The sequence below is a fragment of the Halichoeres trimaculatus genome, unplaced genomic scaffold (assembly GCF_033239565.1).
Source record: "Halichoeres trimaculatus isolate MK-OKI-2021-1 unplaced genomic scaffold, fHalTri1.1 fHalTri1_scaffold_13, whole genome shotgun sequence".
In the NCBI taxonomy this organism is placed as follows: domain Eukaryota; kingdom Metazoa; phylum Chordata; class Actinopteri; order Labriformes; family Labridae; genus Halichoeres; species Halichoeres trimaculatus.
Genome location: NW_027437191.1, coordinates 1413093 through 1436953, shown reverse-complemented (window position 1 = coordinate 1436953; position 23861 = coordinate 1413093). Strand labels below are relative to the sequence as shown.

The following is a 23861-nucleotide window of genomic DNA, read 5'->3' as shown; positions in this document are numbered from 1 at the left end:
AGATAGACAGACAGACAGGCAGGCAGACAGATAGATAGTTAGAAAGATAGATAGAAAGATAGGAGGGTATAGGGATAGCACTTGTGAGCGTCAGAGCCACCATCCAGGAGGACACAGCTGGTCTTGAGGAGTACATCATGATGATGGCTTGTGATGCCCTGCTGACTGAATGCATTAGGTGACAGAAGTCCATTTAAGACATGGACCTGCAAGGAGATGGTATCATGGGAAGGGAAGCCCCTTCACAGCATGTACCATTGACAAATTGAAGAAGTGGCTGACATCGGGAAAACACACCAGGCTGGAAAAGGCTGGACTGAGAGACAGCACAGAGCACAGAGCCGTTAATCATGGCTTAACAAGAACAGACCCTCAGCACGAGATCAACAGAGACTGGGGTCTACCGCACCAGGCAGGACCCCAGATTCAGACTGTGTAGAGAAGCCCCTGAGGTGGTACAGCACATCACTGCAGGGTGTAAGACGCTGGTAGCCGAGGCATACATGGATCAGCATAACCAGGAAGCTGGTGTAGTGTGCAGGAACATCTGGGCCGCGTATGAGCTGGAAGTCCCAGGACCCAGATGGATGACGCCTCCTAGGTGGTGGAGAGCAAGCATGCCAAGGCCTTCTGGGATTCCCAGATCCAGACTGACAAAATGGTGATAGCCAATCAGCCTGACATCATGGTGATGGATAAACATCAGAGGACAGCAGCAGGGGTAGATGTAGCAATACTGAGTGATGGAACACGAGGAGCTGGAGAAACACCACCGGCTGAAGGAAGAGCTACAGAAGATGAGCGGTGTGAGGGCAACAGTGGTGCTAGGAGTGATTGGGACACTGGGGGCTGTAATACCCAATCAGGGTGTGTGGCTCCAGCAGATACCAGGAACAAGATCTGAGATCTCTGTCCAGAAGTGGGCCCTCCTAGGCACAGCTAAGATTCTGCACAGAACCCAGGACCTGAGCTTGATGGAGACAGAACACCGCCCAGGGTGGGCCAGGGGAAGAGATTTTTTAATGACAACTAACTCCAACTGGAATTTCTCGCTAGCATCAATGCTAACAACTGTGCAACAGCTGATTAGCCAGCTCCTGAACAATCTGAACCATAACTTTCCCAAGGATAACTTTGTTACAAATCCATGGTGTTAAAGCCATGCTGAGGAGCTGAATATTTACCATTTGACAAGAAAAACACAAAACCTCCTCTCACCTCAAGGCCAGTCGTCTGACTCCAGAGAAGACTGTAGGTGAGCTCTGATCCCTTATTCTGTAAATTACCGTACCACAATTTGAGAGACAGCAACCCCTGGTGGTAAGGTGTAATAAGTGTGACACCCAACCCCATTCTCCCCTAGCTGCATTGCAATTATCTAATGAATCATGTAAACCTCGTTCTTATCAGAGTGATGTGGATTTTATTCACTTCTGGCCTGATTGAAAGCAGACGTAATGTGTCCTCCTGGGAGCAAAAACACAGACTGAAGTGCCAGCAAAAACACACCGAGTTTAGCGCCCTCTTCGGTGAACGCCATTGCCAACTCAAATACTTTCATTAATTCCATCACCTTCCTCGTTAACTAATCCAACACAGAACATTTTGGAGGGTTTATGTGACATTATCCCAGTGTCCCTCAGTCAGCTTGGGCTTTGGTTGTGCCGCACTGTGCCAACAGGATAAAGACACATCGTGGGGTTTGTACAGGCATCTGTACAGCACTCATCAGAGGAGCTACAAACAACATGAAACAGTCTGAAACAGTTTGAGCAGCAGCATGCAGCAGAGGGAGGTGCACTGATCTGGGATATTCTTCATGCTGCTGTTGAACAAAGACGTAGAAGTCACATCTCTCCCTCCATCTTTCTTAAAGGTAACTTTCTAATTACACAAAGGTGTGTGTCTTAAATTAGACATCCACTCTCTCAATAAAACAGTGAACAGATTGCTTTGTTTCAGCCGCATGAACAAACATTTTCCGTCCTCGCTGGCCTCAGTCATATCCCCTCCACCCCACTCCATCTCACCACACCTCCTTCAGGAGTGGAGTAGAGAGCCGCTGAAGCAGCGGGGAGCCTTCCAGCTCACAGAGCTCTGTGAAAACGTCCAATAACACAACAGAAAGTGTGTAAATGGAAAGCCTGATAACAGCAAGTCAAATAACCCTTTCCATGTTTCCTTTCCTGTGGCTGTGCACGCTTCAAGACCAGAACAGACAGCACCCCGCGCTCCTTCAGTGAGTCACCGTGTGTCACACGGAGAGGAAATTAGCTGGATGTGATCACATTCCTTCAGATCTACTCCACCAATTCTCCTCCTCCTCCTTCTCCTTCTCCTCCTTCCAGGGACACAGAAGCACAGGTTTAAATATAGACATGGGAAATATTAGTTTTCATATTTTGTGAGGAAGCATGTCATGCTTTGTGTTCCCACTCTGCCTCCTTACAACATGCAGGTCATCCCGGGAAGTGAAGGATGAGTGATTATGAGTGAGCTGGAGTCTGACAGACGTCTGTGCCACAGTCATTATTTCACTCAGTGCAGTCAGTGTTTCTCCTCAGGAGCGTCTCCTCAAGTAAAACTGTGTATCAAGTTCAGCTCAGTCTGTCTTACAGTGCCAGCAGACTCACAGCGCCACCTTCACTGAGATGATTTTTGGCTGTAGTTTTGGTTGTTACTCCAGGACAAAAATGTCCTCTACAAAGAAATTCTACAGAATCATAAAGGTTTTATATTTCTTTCTACTTTTCTGCTCAAATCTTAAATCAGCCTCAGTTCTGATTAATTCTATGTCAAATATTATTATTATGATTTTTTTTAGAAATTACTTTAACCCTTAAATTTTCTATTTGATCACATGATGTCACTGTTTTTAAGAAAAAACACACAAACATACATAAAGTTAGTGAATTGTCAAGAACTCCAGAAAAACAGGAAACAAAAAGAGGTAGACCTCAATGCAGAATAACAAAGAAAGGTTTTTATTCAAAGTCCCTGTGAGGAGTTCCTGAGTGATCTTAACTTAACTATCTTAACTGAGTGATCCTAACTGTCAGACAGAAAAAGGACAGAAGAGCAGAAGAAAGAGAAACAGGAGAGAGATAGAGCACCAGATAAAAGCTAAAAGAGCTAATCTGTTTGTGCTAATGTTGACTCCAACCCACAGTCAGCAGTTATTCTGCAGTGGTCTGTTCAAACTTGAGAGTCTATCAATAAAATGAAGAGTGAGGTTACGTTAGCTCTGATTGGTAGATGACTGACAGGACATGACCAGGATTCACTAACGTTACACATCACAGACATGTCTCAGAGCACCGGGCTGCCAGCTGAGATTAATATAGACAGCTACTAAACTACAAACAAACTGACAGTTAGATAGATAGATACAGACCTGATCAAAATCTTAAGACCAGTTGAAAAATTGCTAGAATATGCATTTTGCACATTTGGACCTTAAAGGGCAACTCTGTTTTTTTGACACCTGGACCTTATTTATAGGTGTGTGCATGCTCATATACTCACTCAGACAAACATCGTGCAGCTTGGAGTCCTTCAGAAGTTATTTAGATCCAGCTGATTTTAGCCGCACTTAGCGGGGGCCACGGCAAGGGAGCTTCAGCGCGGGACATAATCTCTGCAAAATCACTCATTTTAGTTCCGGACCTAACTAACTGGTCATGTATCCTTCTGCACAGTGCTAGCGTGCTCCGTCCCCCCTCCTCCTTTCAGCTGTAGGGAATGTAAACAAGCTGTGCTTCTGGCACCGGTTGTAGCCTCATGTAAGTTTGATCAAGTATCGTAATTCTTTTGTTTGTACTCTAAGGACACTGGACATCAAGATGCTGAGTGTTACTGCTGCCACGACTGTTGTTGTTGTTGTTGTTGTTGCTGTTACAGGACACTCAAGAATTCAGAAGAGCAGGAAAATCTGTGTGATGAGTTACACAGACGGCTTTAGAGCCAGCAGTGTCCTCTAACTCAGACAAATCCTGAAGAGTGTCTGTAACCAAGTTCCACTCGTGACAGCAGTAACACTCAGCATCCGTGGGCATTGAGTCACAGCTCAGACATTTACACCACTGAGTATTTCCAACTCTGTCTTGATGTCCGGTGTCCGTGGATGTTTCCTCTGTATTCCTTTCAGTCTCCATCTGTAGCAGCTCCTCTTCTGTGTGCTCCGGTTCATACAGGTATCCTTTTGGTTCCAAAGTGAATGGAACCTCATAGTCGCTGTCATAGTCACTCATTTTGAATTTCCAACGCTGCCTCACAATCCTTAGAGTACAAACAAAAGAATTACGATACTTGATCAAACTTACACGAGGCTAAAACCAGCGCTCGAAGCATAGCTTGTTTACTTTCCCTACAGCTGAAAGGAGGAGGGACGGAGCGCACTAGTGCTGCGCGTAAGGACACATGAGTTAGTTAGGTCCCGATAAATGTTTATATTTCCAAAGACTTAATGCACTTAAAAAACATTCTATGTATCGTACTCTTCAAATGGTCTTTTGATTTTGATCAGGTCTGTACATCAAAGCACCAGACTACCGATAGCGCTACATGTAGCCGGCTACTACATTTTTTTGATGTGACGTTTCAAACTCTACGTAATTGTACTGACATATACCATACCTCAGCACATTGTATCCAGTAAAAAGTTGATTTAAACAAAGAAAAGTTGTTTTAATCCGATCTCCATTTAATTTCAAAACAAACACATGCATTGCTAAAAGCAATTTACAACAGTGTGTGTGAGACTCTGGGCCAGAAGGTGGCAAGGAAGAGCAATTAAACAGATCCGCCTCACAGCATCTTTAAACTAAACTCAAAAATTCAAAAGCTCAAAACCAAAAACTCTAACAAAAGAAACAATATCAGAAAACACCAGAGGACTCACTGAAAGATCAGAAGCACACGCAGGGTGACAGCAGACAGTGAACTGACGAGGAACTCAGGAAACACAGAGACTTAGCTGTCTCATGTGATGCGGTGCATCATGGTGAGGTCTGTTTGTAAAAATCTGTTTGCTTTGGAGGTAAATAAACAGTCGCTCTGCCAGACAGCCAGAGAGCGTCTCAGGGTGATGACTTCGCTGAGATTGAGCGCTGTCTCATTTCTAAGAGATGTTTTTTACCCCTTGCCCTTGGCCCTAGAAACAGAGGACGAAGGGAAAGGGAAAAGAGTGACAATTGGGATTGACCCTTAGGGCTCTAGTTTCGTGGCGCAGCGCAGGGGGCGCAAGCCTGGCGCACCCTGCGCAGTGCTAACTTCGTGCTGCGCACCACCATGCGCTGCCAATTTGACAATTTGGTAGACCGTCTGCGCAGAGATGGGTGTGACGGCGCGCCAAGGGGAATTGTCAGCAGATTCATGTTGGCGCAGTGACAATTTAGTGCCAAAAAAGTGCGCTGAAAGCTTGCCAGCTCCAACCTGGTCTATCCTCGGCACAAGGCGGAGCGCACCCCACGCAGCTGTAATTTAGTGACAGGCGCACATGTGCGCACATGTCATCAAAGCCTCAGAGGCAGGTTTCCAGAGTGTCAGGCATATTTTGATGCAGTAAACAATCACAGTAATCACTATTTAATGTAACCGTCTGAACCAGCATATACATTTATATCTATATTAACTGTCCCGTCACATCTGATGTCAGATTAAAGCCGTTTGTCATAATGGAAAGTTAACCTGACGGCAGCTGGAAGTTTGATGCACAATTACAATTACAAACACCCTCCACCCTCTCTGCCATTTGTGCGGAGGGAGGCGTGGACGCACAGCTCTGTGTTCCTCTGTGCCTGGACTGCGCCTCTCTTGGCACTGCAGGAAACTTGCCAAGTGCGCTGGTCACGCCCTGTCCGCACGGCTACGGCTAGGGCAGGGCAGGTGCGCCTGCGCTTGCACCTGGTCTACGAAATTAGAGCCCTTAGTGTTTAGGGTAATTTGGTAAGTATTCTCTCTATGCAAACTCAAGTCATTTCTCAACAAATATGGCTGGTGATGGTTTCGTTGATTTAAAGCACCACTTTGACAGATTTGCCCAAATATGGACGAAATGGGCTGAGCAGTTTCTGTGGCAACAAGAAGTTTAAGACCAACCTGTGAACATGATTTATCCTCCAGTCATGTTTGATGCTCCACTGAGGGACTAATGGGGCTGAGGTTTATACAGTGATGAATAAGTTAAGACACCACGGAGGATGACGATGGTAGTCATCACCGTGCAAAAAGAAAAAGGGAAATGGGAGTAGTTTCAGGCGTTTCCATATCCACCATGATGATAAAAGGAAGCAGAAGAAAGGTTAATTTTCCAGTGACCTCACAAAGACACAGAGAGAAACACACACCCTAGAGAGCACGACACTGAAAGAGTCACCGTCCCCAGAAGAGCCCACACACTGCAATAGTGACTGCACGCTGTTGCTGTGTCAGGGGTGGCTCCAGTGAACACGAACACACAAACAAACACACAGGACATGTTCTGGAAGTAAAGACTCTCAGGAAAGAGTTAAAATAGTCACTGTTTATCATAAAAAAATCTAATATTCTCCTCCCCAGTGAACCAAAAACCCTGCACAGAACATGATGCTCACAGAGAAAAAAATCTAAAGCATGGTGAAATACTCGGGCTGATTTTGTAAAACACTCGTCTTATTCAGACCTGATTTTATGATTCTGACGTGCCTTTCTTTCCCCCGAGTAACCTGCGAGGAACTTGCTGCGTGTTGATGAATATCAGGACTCTACATCATGTCTCCTGCTGAGGAACAGGAGGGGAGAGGTTGATCCACTGCCTCAATGGCAGGAAATGCTGCCCGGAGCCCCTGAGTGATATCCCTTCTATCATGTTTCTTCAGGTTTTAAAGGAAAATATTTCACAACTTATCTTCACCACGCTTGTTTTCATTCACTCGTTTAACTGTGGCTCTTTGAAGCCAGGCCTGCTGTTACGCTCATGATAGGGACCCTGAAAACACCAGGGCGACTCCTTGGTCTGATGTGCCATAAATTTGGGTTTCAGTGCTTCTGTCACAAATACTAATGGGTGAGCAGGCGCCACTAAAAATCCTTGTTTATGAACCGACAGCTGAGATTGATTCTTCATGTCAGAAAAATAAAGGAGGAAGTGTTGGTGAGGGGATAAGCTTTCTGGAGGCTGAGTCTTGGCTGAAAACTGTGGCAGCACGGCAACATTGAAGTGAGAGAGGAAGCCAGTGTTGGGAATTACAGTTTTAAAATGAACCGTGTCACTTTTCCAGTCACAGTTAATCTACTTCATTACTGTTTCAAACATTAAAACGTCATTACCATTACAGACAGTGAAATGTGGCGTGTTACGGTGTATCTGACCTGGTCGCTCAGCCAGGCACAGAGAGCAGTGGCAAATAAAATGTGGGGGAAAGCGTCAGACACACAATGAATGATAGGAACAATCATGTTGACACGTCTTTAACAAAGAGCTGATGCTAACGTCAACTTTTATCAACAAATATCACACAGCTCCCTGTGTGTGTCTGTGTAACCTGCAGTCAGACAGGATCTCCTGCAGCGTCTTTAGATCAAACCAACTCCCGGGGGGGGGGGGGGGGGGGGGGCTTTTCCAGGTTTGAATGTAAGGCACAAGCAGACCACTTATTTTGACTTGAAAAATATCAGAGATGATAGCAGCAGACTTAAAAACAAGGAGTTCATCAGGAGAAATTACAGGTCGGGAGTGGACACAGACACCACTTCAACGTCAGAGATGGAAAAGACAAGAACAGACATGAACATCATGTCCCAGAGCAAAACCTGCTCAAAATCTGAATTCTCCAGCAAAATTATTATTTTTTTTCTTTTTAAAAAGGTAACGCAATAATTACTTTTCCTGGTAACTAATTACATTTATGAAGGGGTAGTTCAGTTACTAATTCAATTACTTTTTGAGTAAATGAGTAACTATAACTAATTACTTTTTTAAAGTAATTTGCCCAACACTGGGTGAAGCACACAGCTTGAGATTGTAAGAAATAACTGAGAAGTTAAAGGTCTGACTTGTAGTGTGTAGGATTTTCCTACGAAACAAACTAACTTGTACAGGAATAATCCTGCTCAATCATCTCTCTATGGGCCTTTATACAGGTGTGTAAGTCTCTGTGTCTGCTTCAGCCCCCTCCCCTGCCTTTATGCTTATGTGCTAAAGGCGAGCCAAAGGCTAAAATGCTTTCTCTGCTTAGTGAGGTTGGAGTTGGTAGATGAGCTCTGGTGGGACAGAACCAGGATTCACTAACGCTACACGTTACAGACACGTCTCAGGACACCGGGCTGTGAGTAAAGATGAATATAGCTGGCTACTAAACTACAGTACAAACTGACAAAGTTAGCTTGTTGTCAGGTTTCAAAGCGTAGCTCTACCTAGCTGTTGATAAATACCTTACCGCGTGGCGCTGGATCTGGCAAAAAATTTGTCTCGAACAAAGAAAAGTTGAGTTAAAAAGAAGTGGGTTGGCCTTAGAGTCTCATATCTTCAAGAGTCACAACAGTGGGGAGCAAGTGCTTATGGGAAGAAGAGTCTTTATCGTTGGTGTTAATACTAGCTTTTCCAGGAAGTCTTCACAGCCCCTTTAATAATGTCACAAAAGCACTGTAATTCAATTATCACAGCACAACTGACCAGTTTACTAGATTTGCCTGTTCAACTACACAACACAAATATCTAATCAGCCAATCACAGGGCAGCAGCTCTGCAGCGTTTAGTCATGTAAGCACGCTTAAACCCTCAAGTTAAGTTTGTTTGGTCAGAGTGACCACTCTGTGGCCGAGGAGTCGCCCTGGGTTCACACTGCAAAAAATAAAACCTTATCAAGTGATTTTGTCTTATTTTTAGAAAAAGTGTCTTTTTGGACTTAATATGAGCCATACTCATCTGACCGGGCCAGAAAAACATCTTATGTCAAGTTATTTAAAAACAAAAATGAGGTCTAAATTGCTTGGGACCTGTTGAAAAAATCTGGCAGTGGAACAAGAGAAAAGTTACTTGTATTGAAATTTTATTCTAGTTTTAAGCAAACTTTTGAGCAAACTATTCTTGGGCCTTTGCAGCTGCATCTGCTCCAGCACTTCCCTGGAAGACCGGGTCACTCACACACCGCACGAGAGGAAGGCAAGACAACAGCATCCATAACTTTGTTGTACTGAAACATGTGGAATAACAAATCAAGCTATCATCATCATCATCATCATCATCATTGTATTCATCACTATAATTGACAAACTCTATCAGTTTGTGTAGAGAGCTTAGGGGGTGGGGGGCAGGGAGTGAAACAACAGAAGAGGAGCAGACTGCAAAGACAACACAGTTTGTGTCCCAGGAGGAAAGAAAAAGAAACAAAAATCATTGTAATAATAATAATCACAAGTGACCTGATAAACCCACATAAACACACACCAATGTACAACCCTCCACCTCCAGCCCACCAACCCACACCCTCAGTGCACAAGATGAACACTACCTAGTTAAAATCCCTGCAGACGATCTGAGGCAGTAAAAGCAGTACAAGAGAAAACAATGTAAAACCAGAACTTGAAGATCAAATCAAAAAGCTGAAAGTAGCAGTGCAGTAAATAAGAAGATAAATAACTAAGTTAAACAGATAAAAAGATAAATATATTTAACTTCTGGTGCTGTTAAAAATCCTGGACCTGAAGACCTGGGGGCTCTCACAGGCACACATGATAAAAGTAAGTCGGATAAATAGGAGGGTGCAAGACCATTAAGACATTGAAAAACCAGAAAGAAAACCTTAAAGGGATAGTTAGGATTTTTTGACATGAACCTGTATGGCATCCTCATCTAAAGCTATGTACATCAGCGCTGTCTTACCCCTGTCAGCGTCCTGTGACCCGAGATCTGGTGCGGTTTTGGTCCAGACGAAAGTAGTCCGGCAACATGGCTGGGGTCACGAAAAAAAGGGTTTCTTTTCTCTGAAAACAATTTGTGTTCACAATAGTAATAAATTTGCATCACAAAACTGCAAACTGAAAAAAAGTCAGACTCTGTTATCGCTTGGCACTACTTTCTGGTGTGTATCACTGCGCCCCGCTGTCCATCCAGCTGACCGGCGCATTGTCACCGTCATAACAACTTAAAAAAGTTAACCATAACATGTCTGACTACGACCCTGATGAAGGCGACATTACATTTAGCACAGAGCCAAGGAGATATCTTTATGAACCCAAATATACTGATGCTGAAATTCATCAGATGGAGTTAGAACGGGTGGAGAGAGAGACGAGGCACAGTCATGTCGCTCCTGGAGCCACAGCTGGAGCCATCATCAACCCTCTGTGATCTTCTCACATACAGCTGTAAAATCACTCGTTTTTTACGTTTAATGCATGTAAACTTTTAATCTCTTAAAGGACCTTTACATGTGTAATAGTAATTTTACTTTCTGTCCAGACTTAAGCGACGCTCAGCAGGTACGAGCTGTGATCATGTCACAACCATGGATGTATTATAAGAGCTGGATAGCGTGGCTCAGCCTTCCACCATGTTACAGATTTAAAGCCAGAATCTAAATGGTCACAGCCCTACAACCAGCTTACAACTTACGTTTTTATTTTATTGTATTTATTATTATTTTATATTAATTTTGATGTGTCAAACTAAAACCTGCGACCCGACCCGCATGTTATTTTTTCCACCCAGATCCGAACCCGGAGAAAAAAGGTTTTAAAAACCACCTGCAAATCAGCTGTTTTTGCGGGTACCAGTGCAGGACTCTGCTTCACACTTCTGTCAAGTGCACCAGCATTTGTCTGTCACTCTCTCTTTCATGGCTCCAGCTGTGGCTCCAGGAGCGACATGACTGTGATCGTCTCTCTCTCCACCCGTTCTAACTCCATCTGATGAATTTCAGCATCAGTATATTCAGGTTCATAAAGATATCCCCTTGGCTCTGTGCTAAATGTAATGTCATCTTCATCAGTGTCATAGTCAGACATGTTATCATTAACATTTTAAAGTTGTAATGACAGTGACAATGCGCGCCGGGCAGCTGGATGCACCGCGCGGCGCAGTGATACGCACCAGAAAGTAGTGCCAATTGATGACGGAGTCTGACTTTTTTCCGGTTTGCAGTTTTGTGATGCAGATTTATCACTCTTTTGAACACAAACTGTTTTGAGAGGAAAAACACTTTGTTTTCGTGACCCCAGCCATGTTGCCGGACTACTTTCGACCGGACCAAAACCGCACCAGATCTCGGGTCACAGGACGCTGACAGGGGTAAGACAGCGCTAATGTACATAACTATAGATGAGGATGCCATACAGGTTCATGTCAAAAAACCCGAACTATCCCTTTAAAATCAATCCTAAAAGATTGAATATTCAGTCAGTCCTTAAGTTTATGAATATCTAAGAGGAAGGTAACAGAAAGCGAGGGGGGCCAGCACAGCCTTTTCAGCTGCTGGAACTGCACTCAGACATCTGGGTAAACCACGGGCCTCTGGGACAAGTTCTGCAGATAAACAAGCAACAGTTTGTCAACAAGATTCAGAGAGGCTGGTAGATGAAGAGCAGGGGTAGGGCGGCTGCTGGAGTGTGGAGAAGACATCTTCCACCAGGCGTCCAGGCGTGTGTGTCCCTTTCTTCATGGGCGGGAGCACTGAGAACGTCAAAGACCAAGTTTTCACCATAAGACCACCTTCCTGAAAAAGACATGCACAAAGGCGCTTCTCCTGTCGTTACAGTTTGAAGAGAGGTTTTTTTTTTAGATCACAGCAGCTGTTGGAACACTGATGCCATCTTTTTTTTTTTCAAATAGTGTCTGCAAACGGTGTCATGTTTATATGCATGGAGACTGAGTATTTATTGGATATCTGTTTATTTTCTATTCAGACACATCTTTTGATATATTATTATGCATCACATTAAAAAAATCACAAAAGTCTTTATCTTTAAAAATGGAATGTTTGCTTTTGAATATACTTGACTACGTGTGCACAAGGCCTTCCTTTCCTGCTCTGTCTCCTCACCTGGACTCTGCAATCAACCCTAACCCTAACCCAGTCATCATCCAAACCCCACTGCCTACAGAAACCCTGCACTGACATCCTGTCCCTGCCAGATCGTTGAGCCAAACGGAGCTACCTGCATCCAGCCCCCTGTCTCTTCATGGTCTGGACCTCAAGACCCTCCTGCTGCCCTCAACGTGGTACGATAAAACCTTTTGGAAAACCAGATCTGACTTAGCCTGCTGTGGGTTCTGCCTTAAATCACCTCATTTAGGAGTTTCATTTTGTTTGCCAAACAAAAACTGGTTCAGATAGTTTGATTTAAATCACTGAGTTTTTTTTACGTGTGTGTGTGTGTGTGTGTGTGTGAGTGTGTGCCTAAGTCAAACCCATATTACCTGAGTGTTGCTTGGTTCACAGGAAGTTCAGAATATATCCGTCACCACGATGAGGCGGTATTCTCTGGGGGGTGGTGTTATTTGCTGAGAATCAGAGGGAACAGTAACAGGGTATTCCTGTCGGTCTCCACATGCATTCATCAGGCACTGGGCAGGAGTGAGAAGCTGGGAGGAAGCACTGGTATTACTGTTTGTGAGGAGGCACAAGGGAAACTGAGCTGTGAACACAATGAGACTTCCTTTAATTAATCTGTCAAATGACATTTCACTGAAGCGACTGCAATAAAACAACCACAGAGCCTCTGCTCTGTGTACACTCCTCGAGTCAGTGTAATGGATAACTGATTGGATGGATGGACAGACGGACAGATGGATGAAAGTTTGTTTAGGAAAAATCCTCTGATGCATGAACAATGAAAACCTGTGTTGAGATCTTCCTGAACGTGTTTGTATTCTTCTCAGGAGCTAAAAAATATTTTCTTCTTCTTTTTTTCTCCAGATTTTAGATTTGTTGTCCAACTCCTCCAGGATGGCACATCAATACGTGCCGTTGCAAGAAGGTCTGCTGTGTCTCCCAGCCAGTGCTGCCACAGTTACCTTGAAAAAGTAATCTGATTACTGGTTACTCCTTTAAAAAGTAACCTAGTTACCTAACTGATTACTTAATTTTCAAAGTAACTAAGTTAGATTACAAGTTACTTTATCAGTTACATTCAGCAGCAGTTACACCTGCAGCTGCATAATTAGGCAAAACAGTGGGACTGTGATTAAAATGAATAATAACATGAATCACATGTTTGTTTCAAAGGAACATTGCAGAGATTATTGGTAGTTGTGAAATGTGAACTTTACAATTAAAAACAAAAACATATTCATTTATATTTTGAATGTTAAAAAACAACCAAAGAAAGCTTTTACAGAACTTTTTTTGGGGCACTACAGCACTGTTCAGTTACATTTCAGATTTAAACTATTTTCTTTTTAAAGGCTTTGTTTTAGCCTTGTTTGGTTTTTTATTAGTTTCATCTTTTGTTATAGCTGTAGTCTGTTGATTCTGTCTTTGTAATACAAAAAGCAAAAATAAATGTTGCTGGAGTGCTGCTCACATAACCCTCAGTACCCTGCTCGGGGCACCCCAGTCTAAAAAGTCTGGGCACGCCCCTGCTCGTCACCTGGTGCCTCGTTGTAGCCTACGTTATGTTGCTCTGCTCCTCAGCGGATGGATTTGTGCTAAACAGAGGGTTCAGCTCATGGAATAGAGGGAGTTACAATGAAAGACTGGACTCACCTTTCCCCCAGGTAAAAGTCAAACAACTTCTCGATGGTTATGGTCGCAGTGTGCTGATCTCTCTCTGATTGATTCCTAAATGTTTCAGTCAAAGGTCTTAAGTAAACTGCCAGCACAGAGTGAACAACGAACGGTAATACTGTCATCTTTAGCTGACACAAACTCAAAACAGTGACTGAGTTTCCAGCTAGAAAACACACATCTCTCCTCTCCCCCTCTGTTTACTTTTGTGTGCTGGCTGCTATCACATGCAAGTTGTCACTGAAAAAGTGGTCAAATCAGAGTAACGCGTTACTTAGTAGAGCGTTACCGGCATCACTGCTCCCAGTCCAGCCTAAAGAGCATGGGGGAGATTCCAGGAGACATTTAGTTACTCCAGGAAAGCTGGACACGGTCCTGGAAGGTCTTTAACCCCTCAGCAGGATCAGTAGCTGACCACAAAATCAGAAACAGACCCCACTGAGGGTGGCCTGAGGGCTCATGTCCTGTAGTTGGCTCTTTGCTCACTGCCCAGAACAGTAGAGCTTGATTGGCATTTGCCACTAGAGCCCTGAGCTCTTCACCGGTGACAGCTGGTTCAACCTGCACACACAGCACACACAGCAGACCTGACAGGGTCTGGAGAGGCCACGGAGAACATGATGCTGTCTGCAGCATCACCTGGCAAGGCCGGTATGGTGGTGGGTCATGATGCTCTGGGGAGGCGCCCTGGAAGGTCCCGCAGACTCCTTCAGGTCAGATAATGGTGCCCTGACTGCTGGTAGGTATCAGGACGAAACCCTTGGACCCACTGTCAGAACCTGAGCTGGTGCAGTGGGACCTGAACATGCAGACAGTTCTTGGAGGATGAAGGAAACTGATTGACTGGTCTCTGTGTTCACCTGACCTAAACCCAACAGAACACCATGGACTGCATTACATGAGTGCTGAGACAGCTAAGCTATGAAAATCTAACGCTAAGCTAACTTTACAGTATTCAGAAGCTATATTGTGTAGCTCCTGAATACTGTAATGTTAGCTTATCATAGCTTTTGTAGCTAATGCAGCTCCTGAATGCAGCTTATCTGTCTAACCCTTATGAAATGCAGTTCATTGTAGTGAAGTCTGTTTGCTGTGGATGTGTCACCCTGCTCTGGTGAAGGTGTAGCTACTGTATTATTAGCTGTAGCTGGTGCTATAGCAGTGTCAGCTAGATCATTATAACAAGTGATTTTAAAATACAACCAACAATTCAAACATGGCTAATACTTGCGTGGAGGAGCAAAGGATTGGATATCTGATAGAAATATCCATATCATGGGAAATTTGTCAAACCCCTTGGTTAAAGTGAGAATCTGGTTTGTCTTTGTTTTAAGGGCTGTGGAGCCCTCCTCCTTCACCTTCCAGAGAACTGGGACACCCCTTCATTTGGTGAATGGTTTAACAGCTGCAGCAGTCTCTTACCAGTGACTCAACACATGATCAGACTGAGTGGTTGACTCTGGATGATACACACAATGAATCACGACACACACAAAGAACACACACCAGTGGGAATCCTTGAGATAGTACCTACAAGGGACCAAGTGCTATTTCCCTTCCTTCCTAAGAGACAAACATAGAAGGGCAAACTCATCACCACCGGCCAGGACAAGATGATCCTGACTGACCTGCCAGACATTTTCAAGTGCTTACATCTAGAAATACTGTTACTGGCCAAAAAATGCTATTTTACTGTGCAGTTAGACTCGAGGTTTTCACAACCTGACAGATACTCTGACCTCTTCACTCACTTTCCTCAAAGTGAGCTCCTCTTTATTCATTTTCCCTTAAAACAGGTCGTTTCACAGAGGTAGAGGAAGCTACGAACAGAGTCAGTCAGTCCACGCTGAGTGGTGACTACAGCACAAATAATCTGCTCGTTTCCATGTTTCTCACTCCTGCGACGCAGATGGAGAAAGCAGAATAGCAGTCTTCTTTGCGGCAAACAGAAGTGGAGGAACATTTTACAGATTGACTAATGTCATTTATTTAAAAATGCAAAATCCAAAAACACAAATTGAAGCCACAAAAAAGAAACTTGAACATGGCCTGGGAGCCAAGCCAGGAGCCTGCACAGGAGCTGGCAGGGCCTCTGAGGAAGGAACTGGTTTACAGTCTGACTGTCAGCGTTATCTGCTGGGTCCACAGCTGGTCAGTTCGTCCTGTCACGACTAAAGGGAACAAATGAAGAGGGGGGGCCCAGCTGCAGACCAACTTAAGATGTAAACCAAAGTGAGTAGAAATGAAAACTCAGAGCCCAAAAACTGTAACAAAAACACCATTAAATCAAAGCCACAGAGGAACGCTCACCAGAAGAACAGGGAACACGGCCTGATGGGAACACAAGACAAACTGACCTGGAGCCTGTACTATGGAGCAGGAATAACACATCCAGGATATCTCTCAGTTTCTTGGCTTGACTCAACCAGACATTCACAGTCCTGGTAAACTGTACAGCAAAGCTGGATATCAACTCAGGAAGAGAACCCAGGGTTTTCCAGTCTCGATCAGTGCATGCTCACGTCAAGCTACTGACCAATCACAGACATGGAGGAACAGGAGAAACCCTACAGAGCAGCAGAGCTCCGACCATGGAGGAACAGACAGTGGATGACCAGAGCTGAAATACATCACCCAGAACAAAAACAGCACTGCTGCTGCAGAAAAACCTGAGGAGGACTGGCAGGAAAGTGCTGACTCTGTTCAACTCATGAGATTACACAGACTTAACTCAGCAGACACTTTTAACAGACAGCTCTCTGATCACTTTATTTGACTTTATCACTCTGTTACTATTGTTTGAATATAGTTTGTTAGACTGTACCATCAACAATAAACAATGACGTTTACAACCAATAAAAGTTGCTATGGAAATGTTCTCAAACGGTATGATTCACCTTTACCTGTGGAGGGAAACAGCCAGCTTCAGCGTTGACCTTCAGACTGTTGGAAAAGAGGTGAGTTGTATGACATACATCTAGAATAGAATAGAATAGAATAGAAAATACTTTATTTATCCCCGAGGGGAAATTCAGGAGTCACAGCAGCATTTAAGAAAACAAAAGTAAGAAAGAGTATAGAAAGTGCAAAAAAAAGTCCATAAGAAATTAGATGACGACATCCCGTCCACCACTCGTCCACCACTCTCCAGCCCAGCCAGTCTCCACCTCCACAGGGTCCAGGACTGAGCCTCCCCAGCAGTCTGTTCAGTCTCTGTCTCCTGGATCCTGTCTGCTCACAGCAGGCGAAGCTCCTCCAATGTGGCGCCGGCGTCCGATGTCAGCTCCGTCAGCCACGTCCATGAACAGCACAATGCCGCTGGGTTAGCACGGCTAGCTCGTCCATCCCCCGGGGCTAGATCCCACGTTCCCAACAACGATGGATGGAAGGACAGGTCCACGTCATCACCTCCCAGCTCACATCCGAGAACCAGCACGTCGTCCTCACCTCCTCCTCCTCAGCTCGAGGGAAATCATCAAGCCCTACACTAGTTAGCATTGACATGCTACAGGCTGCTAACAGCTAATTTCGCATGTACAATGCAGCCATGGTTACATGTAGGATCTCCAGACAAACACAGGAGAAAAAGTAGTAAAAAATATCGCCGAAGCCACAAAAAGTTTGGTGTCCGTGACCAACAATGAACCATACAAAGTAATGACCCACTCCAAATACAAAGATTACGAAAAAGAGACAAAAAAATTACAAGAAACGGACAAAGACGAGGGAGCTGCTGCAACAGGCAGCTACTTGGGTAGCGCCTAGCAACGGAAAAAAAAAAAAAAAAAAAAAAAAAAATCTAAGTGTTACTTCTACTGTTTTCCCACACTGCCTTGCAGGGTACCTCTAACTGGGTGCTCAGTATCTTCCCACACTGCTATCCTGACAGAGCTACTTTTTCTACGCTGCCTTACAGGGTACCTTTAACCGTGCACTAAGTCATTTTCCCACACTGTTATCCTGACAGGGTACATTTTCACACTGCCTTACAGGGTACTTTTTACTGTTCACCTCAGTTAGTTTCCCATACTGCGATCCTGACAGGGTACCTCACAGATAGTTTGTCACTCAAAATGATGTCTTAGCTCTAAATTTCTCACATACTCAAATTACTTCTTGTTGGAGATGTGATGCTATCAATCTGACCAAAATACACTAAAATTATTAATCTGACTCCAATCTCATCTCACCTCTTTCCGCGCAGTTCGTTGATGGGGAAGGATCAGGAGACGTCCTGGTTCTCAGTTGAACACAAATTTATTAACAATAGGTCAAGAATATGCATTTACAGAGATCTCTGGTGCAGCCTCATTTCCCTGTTCCCTACATGTTGCAGAGACAGTTCATGAGACTGACCCTGACTCTCTCTCTCAGCACCAATATATAGTCACTAACAGAGTTTTTCTAAAGAATGTAGGTTGAGTCATCTTCTTATTGGCTCTCCAGGTGTTGTCCCCCTCTGATTGGCTGCTGGCCGTCTTCTGTCTCTGTCTGTGACTGGCATTCATCAAGTGGGTGATCAGCCCCCCTTCACTTATCTGTAGAGAAACTGTTAGACACACAAATCTCGCTTCCTTCCTTCCTTTAATTGTTTACCTTCCTCACTTCGACTGAAACACCTCAACTCTAATAAAGTAATTGCTGACTTGCGTTATTAGTGTTACACAGTTACTTCTTTTATTATTGGGTATAAACATTAACTTCACTTGTGGTCACTCTACACTCTGGGTGCTCCATAAAATCCCAGGAGTCCCCAGCCCCCCTCAAGTGTCCTGCAATACATACCCCAACAATGAGCACATGTGTACCACCAAGTTAGTAAAAGCACATCTGTATAGTATTGTTAATAAAAACATGCCTACATGGGCTATATATTCTTTCAAGACCTAACTTTTTCACTGATGACTCCCAGCTCTGAAACTCTGCTCCCATGTTTACTCTCCTTTAGTTGCTGCCTGTCCCAGTTTCTCTTCATTTCTTCCTGATCTTTCTAAACCAAAACATATAATAATAATAATAACTTTATTTATATAGCACCTTTTAAAAACACAAGTTTACAAAGTGCTTTAACATAAACATAAACATAAGCACACATACAAAAAATAAATAAAAATAAATAAATAAAACCAAGCACAAAAACAAAACACACAGTTCAAGACGCACTTGTGGAGAAAGACATCATGTATGAGGGCAACAGGAAGCATAGTCAGGGACCCAGACAATACAGGAACCATACAACGTAAAATGAGACCACGAGGACTGGGATAAAAGCTAAAACATAAACTCAGTGAGATAAAGGAGGAAAAGGCAATGGAAAGTGCAATAAAAGACAGTTACAAACATCAAATATAAATATAAAAAAATGAAAGATAAATATGAACAGAATAATGATGATAGATAGACGAAAAATAAGAATAAATAAATAAATAAATAAATAAATACATAAATAAATAAATAAATAAATAAATAAATAAATAAGAGAGCAAAAAATGAAAGAATGAAAGAATGAAAGACGAAAGAAGGCATCACATAAAAGCCAGCCTATAAAAGTGGGTTTTTAAAAGTGATTTAAAAGAACCAACAGACTCTGCATGCCTTATCTCCTCTGGCAGGTCGTTCCAAAGTCGAGGAGCTCTGACAGAGAAAGCTCTGTCACCTTTAGTTTTGAGCCTCGACTTTGGAACGACCAGGAGACCTTCGCCAGAGGATCTGAGGCTGCGAGCTGGCTCATATTTAATTAAAAGCTCAGAAATGTAAGTAGGAGCACGTCCTGTGAGAGCTTTAAAAGTGATCAATAAAATCTTAAAATCAATTCTAAAACTGACAGGAAGCCAGTGGAGGGAGGCTAAAACTGGTGTGATGTGATGCCGTCTATTAAAACCAGTTAAAAGCCTAGCTGCTGCATTCTGTACTAGTTGGAGGCGAGAGAGAGATTTTTTGTTTAAGCCAGGTAGGAGGGAGTTACAGTAGTCCAGTCTGGAAAAAATGAAGGCATGAATTACTTTCTCAAGGTCTGGAGGGGTGAGTATTTGTTTGATTTTTGAAATGGAGCGCAGATGGAAGAAACCAGACTGGGTGATTTTATTGATGTGGGTGGAGAAGGTGAGTTCGGAGTCAAAGATGACTCCTAGATTTCTGGCTGAAGGTTTAATGTTTAATGAGAGTGGACCGAGAGAGGACTGTATCAGGGGGGAATTTGGTATGTTACAGAGAATTATTTCAGATTTTGAGTTGTTTAGTTGAAGAAAATTTTCTGCCATCCAACAATTGATATCATTGAGACAGTTCATGACAGCAGCTAGGCCCTGTGTGTCCTCAGGTCTCAGGGGAAGGTATATCTGTGTGTCGTCCGCATAGCAGTGAAAGGAGACCTGGTGGCGCTGAATTAGATGGCCAAGGGGCAGCATATAAATAGAAAATAAAATTGGACCTAAAACTGAACCTTGCGGTACACCACAGGCAATCGTGGAAGTAGAGGAGCTGTGATTGCCTATGGTGACCGCAAAGGTTCGCTCTAAAAGATAAGACTGAAACCAGCTAAGTGCAGTGTCCTTGATACCCACCCAGTTTTTGAGTCGTTTAATTAAAATAGCGTGGTCAACTGTGTCAAAAGCTGCACTGAGATCTAAAAGGATTAAAATTGAGCCCTCCCCTCTGTCTGCTGCCAAAAGAAGATCATTGGTCACTCTGAGGAGGGCTGTCTCAGTGCTGTGACCTGCTCTAAAACCAGACTGAAATTTCTCAAAGAGGTTGTTTTCAGACATAAAACTTAAAAGCTGTGAAGAAACCACCTTCTCTAAAAGTTTGGATAAAAATGGAAGTTTTGAAATCGGTCTAAAATTGTTAAAATCAGTGGGATCAAGGTTTGGTTTCTTTAAAAGGGGTTGGACGACAGCGTGTTTGAAAGCAGAGGGAAATACTCCCTCTGACAAAGAACTATTAATGATAGATAAAATACTGGGTCCAACCGTGTTAAAAACCTCTTTGAGAAATCTGGTGGGGATAAAATCAAGACTGCACGTAGCTGGTTTCATATGGGCTAAAATATCTGATAAAAAGGATAAGGACACCGGCTCAAAACTGCTAAAATACTGAAGAACTATCCTGCTTATGGCTAACGGGAGATCAGGAGGAGAGATCTGTTGCCGAATGTCCATTACCCTGTTCGTAAAATGAGTTAAAAACTTCTCACACGTGTCCTGAGAAGCGTCAGTAAAATAAGAGGGGGAGGGGTTAGTGAGGGAATCTAAAACCTTAAATAAAACTCTGGGGTTAGAATGATTGACTAAAATCAAATTAGAATAAAATGCTGCCCTTGCATCTTTAACAGCCCTCTGGTAGTTTTTCATGGATTCTTTCCAGATGTTGTGAAAAACCACCAGCCCAGTCTTTTTCCATTTACGTTCGTTTTTTCTACATAATCTCTTTAAAAAATGTGTGGACTCTGTAAGCCAAGGCTGGGGCTCTTTATCAGAGCTTTTTGCCTTTAGAGGAGCTACAGAGTCCAGGATGGTTCCACAAGTGCTGTTAAAAAGAGAGACAAGCTCTTCTGTGTTAAAAACAGGATTAAGATCTGGGTTGACGGCTGTTAAAGATGCAGAAATAAAAAGCTCCGAAAACTTGCTAGCAGACATTGAATTGAAAACCCTTCGAAAAACTGGAGTATGATCGGTAAAAGAAGGCTGGGATAAAACCACAGAGAATAAAACCAGTTTGTGGTCTGACACACAGATATCCTTAGTTAAAAACCCAACAGGACTAAGTCCAGAAGATAAAACCAAATCTAGGCAATGTCCCTTTACATGGGTTGGTTCCTGTATTGCCTGGGTTAGATTAAAAGAGTCCAGAGTTTCAATAAAATCAGCGGTCATTGGATGAGAGGGACAACAAACGTGTACATTAAAATCCCCTACAATTAGAATTTTATCAAATTTACACATAAAAAGGGATAAAAACTCTGAAAACTCTTGAATAAAAACAGTGTTAGGTTTTGGAGGTCTATAGATGACTAAAATCAGGACAGGGTCTTTCAATTGAACAATAACAGCAAGGTGCTCAAACGAACTGAAGGTACTGAGGGTGATGGGGGTGCATTTAAAATCCTTCTTGTATATGACAGCCACCCCCCCTCCCCGACCTGACAGCCGGGGTTGATGGAGGTGAGTAAAACCAGGGGGGTAGCTTCAATGAGAGAGGTGTAACTGTCCGGAGTGAGCCAAGTTTCTGTTAAAATAAAAAAGTCCAAGCAGTTTTGGGAAATAAAATCATGACATAAAAATGTTTTGTTATTGAGTGACCTGATGTTTAAAAGTCCACAGTTTGCAGGTTTGCTGTTAAAAGCAGGGCGGGGTAGCTGTGGAAGCAGGGGAATGAGGATGAGGTTTGAGGGGATACAGTTCCTGACAGGGTGAAAGTGAGGACGAGAGGAGGTGATGTGAACAGGAATTAAAGAACTGCTGATGTAACCAAACTTAGGGAGCAGAGGAAAAGGGGGATTGGCAGGTGAGTGGGCGGGGATTATTGGTGTGCTTTGTGATGAACAGGTGATACTGAGCGGAGGGGAGGGGGTGACCTGTTTGTGGGAGGATGAGCTGCTGAGAGCAGACTGTCAAACCGGTGAGGAGTGGATTTTGTACTGGAGATTGTGCGAAAGCATTTGGCTACCCCGCCTGTTGGGATGGATCCCATCATGTCTAAAAAGGGATGCTCGGTCCCAGAAGAGATTAAAATTGTCAATAAAATAAAAGTTGAGGGTGGGGCAGGTGAGTTGAAGCCAGGTGTGGAGGCTGAGTAGCCTGCTGAAACGTTCTGCTCCACGACCAAGTGTGGGGATCGGGCCAGAGATAAAAACTGTCTTTCCAGTGTCCTTGAGAACGTTAAAAAGCAAGTTAAAATCACTCTTTGTGACTTCGGACTGCTTTTTGGAGGTGTCATTAGAGCCGACGTGCACCACGATCTTCGAGACAGAGGAGGGGAGGGAGGGGAGTAAATGGAGGAGTTTGTCCAGAATAACGGGAACGGTGGCACCAGGAAAAGAGTGAGCAATGGCGTTAAAAAACCTGATGTACCTGGTTATGGAGTCTCCGATGATCAACGTGGTGGGGGGGAGAAGAGGACGAGGAGAAGAGCGCAATGAAGAGCGCGCGGTGATGCCTTCAGAGATCGGGTGTTTCACATGTGCGAAGGTTGACGCCGACGCACCAGGTGGAGTGAGGGTGTTTGAAGACGGGGGGAGCACCCCCGAGCGTCTGGAAACGGCCTCCTTAAGCAGCCGGCGGCGCTGCATCCCGGTCGAGGAGCGTGGCGCAGCCTGGCTCGAGGTGGCCATCCGCGGAGCCGACGCAGCAGAGGAGGGAGCCGCCTCCACTTGTGCTGATTCTGACGGGGATGGAGGAGCCCGTGCAGGGGCAGGATCAGCGGCGCGGACTTGAGCCCCATCTTTCAGGGCCGAGAAGCGGTTGGAAAGGGAGAGGCGAGGTGGTGAAGGCGCTCCCCCCACCGCGATGGTCCTCCGTCCGCGTTGCACAACCTCAGACCAGGCTGGGTGCCCCTGCACCTGCGGCTTCGGTGTAGAGCAGTGGGCAGGGTGCGATGGGAATCCCCCTTCCATGACAGCATCGGAGTCCTCCGGTGGCCTCAGACCCTGACTGACCCCGTCCGTGTTGGGAGAGGTGGTGTAGCAGCCTGCCGGCTCCGCGCAGTGCCGCGGCGCGGGGGAGCGGATTGATCGTGCCGGGCCCTCGGCCGGCTCGTTGGCGGAGGAGTGCAGGGAGACTACCCAGGGTAGCGTGGCAGCGGAGGCCGAGACCAGCTGAGGAGCCAGAGCTGAGGGCGACAGGCCGGAGATCCTGGAGGCCTGCATAAGTGAAATGTGTTTTGCCTGAGCCGAGGCTATGGATATAAAGCCCTCCAGCAGCTTGTCCTTTTCCCGGACATCCTTTTGCAAACGGGAGAGCTTTTCTTCCAGCCGTGAGTTTTCTCTTTTGCATTCCACACACACAGCCATTTAGAGATTTTAAGAGCTTTTAGACCCACTCTTCCGGGTCTTGTTGGCGCCGAGGTGACGAGCCGCAGAAATTTTGTACTAAAATCAGCCGAAATGATTGTTCTTGTGGCTGAGAACTGAGGCCCAGTTTAAAATGTATCAAATCCAAC

At 44.4% G+C, this 23861-nt stretch overlaps 1 protein-coding gene across 1 annotated transcript in view; it reads right to left on the bottom strand.

The window, feature by feature from the left end:
- The window catches only part of LOC141802271 (uncharacterized), a 26678-nt gene extending 2966 nt beyond the window's left edge, over window positions 1-23712 (bottom strand). The window contains exons 1-7 of the mRNA XM_074685806.1: window positions 22615-23712; window positions 14141-14267; window positions 13996-14019; window positions 2031-2097; window positions 405-597; window positions 298-316; window positions 1-80 (exon numbers count right to left, since the gene is read on the bottom strand). The exon at window positions 1-80 is cut by the window's left edge and continues 221 nt beyond it. Coding sequence (XP_074541907.1) covers window positions 1-80; window positions 298-316; window positions 405-597; window positions 2031-2097; window positions 13996-14019; window positions 14141-14267; window positions 22615-23712 — 1608 coding nt within the window. The remainder of the gene's footprint in view (window positions 81-297; window positions 317-404; window positions 598-2030; window positions 2098-13995; window positions 14020-14140; window positions 14268-22614) is intronic.
- Window positions 23713-23861: the final 149 nt, after the last annotated feature.